The 8,630-nt window shown below is 40.4% G+C and overlaps 1 protein-coding gene across 1 annotated transcript in view; it reads left to right on the forward strand.

The window, feature by feature from the left end:
• Positions 1 to 1,732: 1,732 nt before the first annotated feature.
• Spc25 (SPC25 component of NDC80 kinetochore complex) overlaps positions 1,733 to 8,630 on the forward strand; it is an 18,657-nt gene continuing 11,759 nt past the window's right edge. Inside the window, exons 1-3 of the mRNA XM_008837815.2 lie at positions 1,733 to 1,844; positions 2,460 to 2,606; positions 2,701 to 2,766. Coding sequence (XP_008836037.1) covers positions 2,471 to 2,606; positions 2,701 to 2,766 — 202 coding nt within the window. The 5' untranslated portion in view covers positions 1,733 to 1,844; positions 2,460 to 2,470. The remainder of the gene's footprint in view (positions 1,845 to 2,459; positions 2,607 to 2,700; positions 2,767 to 8,630) is intronic.

Here is an 8,630-nt window from a genome sequence, read left to right on the forward strand (position 1 = left end):
TCCAGCACAAGAATAAAATCATCAATGAGAAATAATTGTCTTAATAACTTTTTATATAGACTTAAGACTGTCTGGGAAGTGTAATCCCTTGAACTCTTAGCTATCCAGCACATAGACCATCCCTGCTGGCTTCAACCTCTCAAGAAGCTGCCTGCCTCTGCTTTTCGAGTGCCTTTAATGGTGTTTGCAATTACACCCGGCTATATGCTCATTTTAAAATCTTTTTTTAGATTGCTTTTTTTTAATTACTCATATGTGGAAGGAGGGTGGTGTGTGCATGTGAGTGCTGGTGCTGTACAGGCACATGGGTTCTGGGAACCAAATTCCGGTGCTCTGCAAGAGCAGTATGTGCTCTCTAACCCCCTACACCCCAAATTTTTAAATAACAGACCCTAGTCAAGAAGCTTACTTTAAGACACACTGTGATGTGTTAAATGATAATAATAACAACAACAGCAACTTGCTCTGATTTCATAGGTCTTAATTTAGTTATTGGGGATAAAATGTCCAATATCTGGTATTCCTGGGAGTATTTACTCCTTTAGCTTATTGTTGGTGTTTGGACTGTTAAAAATAATCAAATGAAACCGGGTGTGGTGCGCATGCCTTTAATCTCAGCACTCGGGAGGCAGAGGCAGACAGATCTCTGTGAGTTCAAGGCCAGCCTGTTCTACATAGTGAGTTCCAGGACAGCTGGGGCTACAGGGAGACCCTGTCTCAAAAAGACTGAAAGAAAAAAAAAAATCAAATGAAACCATAATGTGGTAAAGACCTTTTGGCCTATAATCAGAGGCTTTATTTTCATAAACATGTAAGAATCAAAGATGAAAATAATATCTGTGCTCTTTTAATGCTAGCTGTCTTTAACACCTTTTCTTTAGAGGGCATATTATCAATTTTCTCTTTTTCTAAGCTTTACTAAGAAGGATGTGTAAATAACGAATTTGTTTTATGTATCTGCAGTTCAGTTTCCCTGCTGCCTATCTGCTCCCTAATTCGTAGTTGACTTGTTTGTGCCTTTTACCTGTCTTCAGGGAATACGAATGATTTTGATAGTGTTCTGATCCCGTTCATTTTTAAGTTCTGCGAAATCCGGTGGCATATTGTTCTATTTACCAGAAGGTCTGAAAAACAACATTACAGGGGTTGGAAAGATGGCTCAGTGTGAAGAATGCTTGCTGCTCTTGCAGAGAACTAGAGTTCAATTCCCAGTGGCTCACAACTTCCTCTAGCTACAGGTCTAGGGATATTTGATGTCCTCTTCTATGGGCGCCGGTACACACTTGCAGACATACATATAAATCAAATAAAATATATTAAAAAATAATGTTGGAAAAGCTTGGGAAATCCAAACGGAGTTTTGGTAAATAATTTTCAGGATGTTTCCACCTAATCACAACTGGAGTTAACTTTCCAATACAAAATAAGTGCAAAGAAGAGGGGAGATAGACTTTGAAAAGAATGAATTAAATTTCAGAGAGGTTTTTGTTGTTGGTTGGTTTTTTGTTTGTTTGTTTGTTTGTTTGTTTCCTGTCCTGGGGCTAGTCTTTCCCGCAATCTCATTACCAATCGCGGCCTAGCGGCTCAGACGAGAACTACGAATCCCAGAAGACCCTTCAACACATTTTTTTTTGGTCTCGGGAGATTTTCGCAGGCTGATCTCAACCAATCCCTTCACGGAGAGTCTGTGCCATCAGCCAATCAGAAGGCGAGAGGACGGCGAGCGGCGGGCGGGCCTGGGTTTAAACTCGGAAGTGCGCGCTGTTGTGGAGCGGTGCCTGGCTGGTGTTGGTGGGCGCGTATCTGCTCTTGGGAAGGTGGCGGCGTCTGGCCTGCGGGCTGTGGTGAGGGGGCCAAACCCGCCTGTGGCGGTAGGGGAAAGTAGGCGTGGGTCTGTCGGGGAGTCCCGCGGCGTCTGAACGAGTCTTGGGTGTCGGGTGCGGGGTTCCAGAGTCCCGGAGCCCCCGAGGTCCTAGTCCTGCTGAGAGCACGGTGTCGGCGGGTCTCTCAGTCATGGGTACCAGCTCCTGTGCGCTTAGTTACCCCTCGCTGCACTTTAACCTCAGTTCAGCCCCAGTGGCTTGAGGTACCCTGGTATGGCTAGAAGTAGCCGTCGCTGTCGGACTGGTGGTAGTGGTGGCTTTTTTTTTACTTGTTTTCATTTTGGGCAAGGTCTCCTAGGCGGGCCACGAACTCGCCATGCAGTTGAGGATGACCTTTAATTCCTCTTCTTTTTCCTCCTCTATTTGCCGTCATACTGGCTAAATTGCTGACCATTGTGTACTCGGTAGACTATGTGCCTTATTTGGTTTCAGTAAGTTTATTATTATTATTATTATTATTTTCCAGAGCTGAGGACCGAACCCAGGGCCTTGCTAGGCAAGCGCTCTACCACTGAGCTAAATCCCCAACCCCTGGTTTCAATAACTTTAAAATACAGTATGTGTTCTGTCTTACAGCATCTTACACAATGGTAGAAGAGGAGCTGGCGCTCTTGGATAAAAACATAAATGACTTTGGAAATAGGTTCAGAAACAATCTCGGTAACCCCGGTCAGCTGCTGGCACTAAGAGATGCCTACAGGGACGCCATTAAAGCACTCTCAGGTACCTAAGGTTAACCTGTACCTCTTTTTTTGGCTGTCCTTATTTACTTTCTACTGTTATTTCAGTAGAATTGAAATTTCATTTTCTCTTTCAGAAAGGCTGTCTTTGAAATTAAAGGAAGAAGAAAGAATGGTTGAGATGTTTCTGGAATACCAAAATCGTATGTATTAAGTCTTACCTGTGTGAGGTTTGTATACACTCATTTGTAAAGGCCAACATTTTTTTTAAAAACAAGTTTGTTTTCACATTGGAAATCAAAGCCAGGGAACCAGGAGTTTCTCATCAGTTTGGGGTCTGATTACTGTTCTGATAGTCTTTCCATATTTTTAACCACCAGTCTTCTCATTTCTAGAACTCTCAAGATTGTTCAATAGTAGATCAGTATCTTTTATTAAATACTCACACAAACTTGTGACCAAAGTCTCCTAGGTGTTTGGTTTGGGGACACCATGTTTTAAACAGTATTAAATTGTCTGCACATGTTCTTAGCTGAGTTCCCCTTTTGCCTTCACTTGCCCATTCTCCTCACTTTGGCCTGTGAGGCACTTGTATTCCTTTTCCAAGCTGCTCCTAAGTGTCTCTGTTCTTCACTGCTTCTCTCCCCTCTGTGCGTATAAGCAACAAGGAAAATATTTGATGTGAGTATGTATGTGAGAGTAATGAGTTTGGAACCTTTAAACACTCTTGGTTTGTAGAGTCCAGGAAGGATTAGAAAACTAACTGAAACATTCAGTTTTAAATATCTATAATATGAAAATGTGCCATACTTGAAATTCTAAAAGCATTATTTTTCTATTTCACAATGTGCTGTATTTTAAAATCTAAAATATTATTTTACCTTTAAAAAATAAATTTAGCTGGGGATATAGCTCAGTGATAGAGTGCCTGTCTAGCATGAAGAGCCCTGCGGTTCCATCCCCAGCACCACACACACACACACACACACACACACACACACACACACTTGAACTAATAATAATTTACCTGGGATTGATGGATATTTGATTGCTCTTGCCCTGGACTAAGGAGACAGTGCATAAGCTATAATATCCTTATAAATTAGGAGTGTGTAAACAGGGAAACCATAATTAAAATATATTGTAATAGTTGTCATAATAATGGGGATAGGTTCTGTGTGGGTATAGACTCTGAAGGGCTTGATTCGGTGAAAGTTTCAGAATACCCCATGGTCTTGTCTATTTGCATATTTTGACTCATCAGTTCTCACAATAACTAAGAGGCATAGGTTCTCTTTGGGTTTTGTTTGTTTGGGGAGGTTTTGCTATGTAGCCCAGAGTGGCCCCAAATGTACTACCCTCCTGCTTCAGGTGTTCACCTACCACACCCAACTTGATAATGTTTTTAATCCCACTTTATAGATGAAGAGTTAGTCACAGAGATGTTAAATAACTTCCTCAGTGAATAGAAACATGATTTGAATCTGTGTAGTTCAGTTATATATACTGCCCTGGTTAGATCACATAGAGGAGAGTTAGGGAAGTTTATCACATTCTAGGCAGAGTGAGCATGTTGAATGTTGGAGAAGCTTGAGAACATTTTGGTTGTAGGATGGCCAGAATACAATATGGTTATGGGTGGGGAATGGCAGAGAAGATAAGAGTTTACAGCTACAAAGGAGTTTAGGTGTTGTATTTCAAAACAGAAGGAATTGCTGCTACTGGATTTTAACCTAGAAAGTGATACTGAAATTGAACTTCAGAGAAAAAGCACGCTGGTAGGTAGTGAGATGGTAGGCCAGCAATAGACCTACTGACAGAGAAGGCTAGCATAGTAGTTCAGGCAGACGGAAGATGGCTTGAATCAATGACAGGTCTGAGGAGGTGGGCTCATCCATGACTGCTGTTCCTAAGTAAGAGTGTGGGCTAGGATGATAGCTGTCTTAACTTAGGCACAGATTAATGGTAATGCATTTCCTTTGTGAGGGATTAGAGCAGGGAGAGTATGTTTTTAGGAGTGGCAAGGAAATGGGTTCAGCTTTAAATGTGCAGAATAAATACGCTGAGGTTATGCTGTGAGTCTTACATGTACAGATGTCTGGTAGATAATGGATAGATGACGCCATAAAGCCAGGAAAGTGACCTTGGGCATTTTTAGTGTATTTAGGAGGATTGAAACTGAAGGAATGTGTTCTGAAGAATGGAAAGATAGCCTGGGATAGTATTTAATATTTCTTGCATCATTGGCAGTGTGTCAGGTACTGTGGAATGCTCTGTGTGCACCAGTGCTTCACTCTTGGCACTTCTTCCAGGTAGGTCGGGAGTAGCAGTAGTCTTATGTTACTGATGAGACCATCAGACCGACTTCATTCACAGCATTACATTGCCTCTTTAACTTGAGAGGGATGTGAGTGGAAACGATCAGGAAAGGGATTTGGGGAGTAACAACAAGAGTGACTGAGATAGTGGTTTGGAATTAGGAAAGGATGAAGGGAAGTATTCACTCACGAAGTGTTTGTTGAATCTACTACTCTGGTGTAAGTAGATAAGCAGAGAACTAAATGGCCTACCTAGAAGGAATCTCTATACCATCTAGTTTCCACATGCAGGGGGGCCACGTATGGAAAATGAGAGGAGTGTGCTTGTAAGTATAGGCTCTAAACAACAGGAAAGCTTTCAGATTTCATCTAAAAATTAGTAAAAGTCAAATAATTTTAAAAAATCAATTAAGCACAATTGGGTGTGGTGTCACATGCCTAGAGTACTAGCTCCTTAGAAGACTGAGGCACGGGGTTCACTTTAGTCTGTATGAGAGCAACTTGGGCAAGAAAGCAACACCCCCCCCACCAAAAAAAAAAAGCACATTGTTATGATTTTGCTACTGTGGCCTCAGTCTGTTCCCTCCTCCCACATATTAGTGTTCTTAGGGTTTTAGTGTAGCCTCACTATTTAGCCTCCTGATAGACATTTTCTGGACCACTGTCTCTGGACACTGGTTCTCAAATAGAACAGTTGTGTTTGTTTTCTAGCTTGTAGTGTTAGAGTGGCCCTGCCAATGTTAATTAGCTTTTTCAGAAGTGAGGTCTAGCCAGATTTTGTTGTTATTTTTATTTTGAGCATGTATTTAAGGGATGTGTTTATTTGCAGAAGCTGAGTGTTTCAGGGGGCTTGGAGGACTAACAGGGTTAGTGATGTGGACACAAGGAAGTCAGAAGTCAGAAGGATGGAGGGATTAAAGCCAACAGGAAGAACTGAAGTACTGATCACTCTGAAATAGCTATAAATAACCACAATTTGTATAGTTAGAAATAGCATGAGGTAGAAGCAGGTGGATCTCTGTGAAATCAAGATCAACCTGGTCTACATGGTGAGTTCCAGGCCAGCAGGGGCTGCAGAGAGACCCTGTCTCAAAAAGACCAAAACAAAAAATATTATAAGATTTGAAAGGTTTTTGTTTTGTTTCTATCATTAAAGAAAAAAAAGACATTCTACACATGTAGTTTAAGAAATAGAAGCAGAGCAGGCACAGAGGCACACCTGTACTTCCAGCTAGTTGGAAGGCTGTGACAGGTGCATCAGTGTTCAAGGCCAGCCTGAGCAACTCAGTGAGACCCTGTTGCAAGATAAAAAGAAATCTTATCCCAATTATTCAGCCCTAAACACATGTATACACAAGCACCATTAAATAGACTCAGTAGGTTTTGTGTGTGTGCGTGTGTATGTGTAGTACATATGTATGTATATATATAATAATAATTAACAAGAGATCATGAAATTGAGGGGTAGTGAGGGGTATAAGAAGAGTTGAAGAGGGAGGGGTGGAAATTATGTAAATTCAGTACTTGTGTATGAAATTCTCAAAAAATAAAGACTAGGAGAACCAGTTCAAATAAGAAAAAGTACTAGGGGTCTAGCTTGGTGGTCTAGTGTTACTTAGCATATGGGAGGGCCTGGGTTTCATCCCCACTGCCTAACAAAATCAGTGTGAAGAGTGAGTACTGAATTTATATATAGCATGTTTCCTTAGTGCCTGTTCGTGTGATAGATTTTCCCAATATTATAACTTCATTGTGTATCTAGCCATATTTGCTTTTAGTGAATTTTTAACATGTTAGGTTTTTTTAAATTTTGTCTTAGGGGCTCATGTAGTACAGGTTGCCCTCAAATTTTCTCTATAGCAGAGAATGACCAGATTTCTCTGCCTCTACCTCCTAAATGCTGAGCTTATACTACATCCAGTTTATGGGGTGCCAGTGATGGAACACAAGGCTTCCTGCATGGAAAGCAATTGCTCTGCCAAGTCCCCTAGATTAATTTATTAAGCTTTTTGACACTGATAGTTTTTACATATATTTTAGTTGTTGGTTTTGGTTTTGTTGGTGGGGTGTGTGTGTGTGTGTGTGTGCGCGCGCGTGTGTGTGTGCGTACATACATATGCACATGTGCCATGATGCATGTTGCAGGTCAGGTCTCTCTTGCAACACCTGGGCACAAACGCAGGTCAGCAGCCTTGACAGCAAGCACCTTTATTCACTAAGATATCTCATCAGCCTTATCACCTATATATATATTTTTAAATATTTTATTTATTATTTTTATTTTATGTGTATGAGTGTATTGCCTGCATGTATGTGAGTCCACCCTTGTCATGCAATGATGCGGAGGTCAGAAGAGGGTGTTGGATTCCCCTGGAACTGGAGTTAAAGACAGTTGATAGCTGCCATGTGGGTGCTGGGAATCAAACCTGGGTACTCTGCAAGAGCAGTCAGTACTCTTAACCACTGAGCCATCTCTCCAGCCCCATCACCTCTAGTTTTTTAATGAAATTAGTTTATATGATTTTAAGTAGAGACATAGTGCTATCTTTACTGAGTTTCATTGCAGAATTGTGCTAAATCTGTAATTGCCTGTTTTTTGACCTATCTCGATTCCCTTCTGTTTTTTAGTACATTCCAAAGACGCTTACAAAGCATTAGAATTACCTGTTTCTTCAAGGTACTGTGAAAAGCCATCTTCTATAGTTTGGCTGTCTTCTTTGGTGGACTTTATTGATACACTTATTTGGAATAGGGAACAGCAGGGGTCATAATCATGATTTCTATTTTGTGATTTAATTTGTTACTCAATTTTAGAAGCATTTTTGTTTTCAAAGTTACTAAAGCAGGTTAAGAATGTTTTCTTTACCGCTTACGATTTTTGAATTATTAGACTATGTTTATCAGTCAGAACATTTTTTAGACTAGGGAGACAGGTAGAAGGATTGTAAGTTCAAGGAAAACCTTGGCTACTACTTAGTTTGAGGTCGGCCTGGGCTTACATAGGCTCTGTCTAAAATAAAAAACAAAAGAAAACAAAAAACTGCTTGTTTTTTGTTTTGTTTTGTTTTGTTTTTTAATTAGAAGAAGCATTTCATTACAACAGCATTAACCTATTCAATAACATTTTTCTGAGCTAGGGTACATCTCTTTCAAAATTGGCTGTACATTTTTAGGTTTACAGATGAATTATTACCCTTATATAATCTTTTACTCATTATAAACTCTATAAGACATAAAATTAAATGAGGTTCCAACGTTTAAAAAAGATCTCCACTTCGTTGTCAAAACACACAGTTTCATACAGAAAAATTCATTCCAAGGCAATTGACATTGAGACATTTTCACATACATTTCTAATCTCTATATACATGACTATCACTGGTCACAGTCGCCCACCTTCTGAGCTCCTCGGCATCTGAGCATGAATACAAACTCGTCAGATAGACAGCCTTCCTCTCCCACTAGAGCCTCCATACTCTGCCATCGTTGCCACTGTCCACTGTGCTGTCAGCACCCCCATCCATTCCCCCCTATCTGCCCTTCTGGTAAATCTAGTCAGCCAGAGGTCCCTGTTCCAGGAGGATCAGCTGTTCCTCCCTCAAATTAAGGTAAAGAATAAGAACAAATCATTCTGGAAGAATGCAAAGGAAAATAGCTTTAGATACTTAAGTGACAATTGAATTTATTCTTATAATTGTTTTAATAGCTTTTGTATAATCCTCATCACTATTATGAGACATAAAATGTAT

The sequence above is a fragment of the Nannospalax galili genome, unplaced genomic scaffold, assembly GCF_000622305.1.
Source record: "Nannospalax galili isolate Female #2095 unplaced genomic scaffold, S.galili_v1.0 scaffold1398, whole genome shotgun sequence".
Taxonomy (NCBI): domain Eukaryota; kingdom Metazoa; phylum Chordata; class Mammalia; order Rodentia; family Spalacidae; genus Nannospalax; species Nannospalax galili.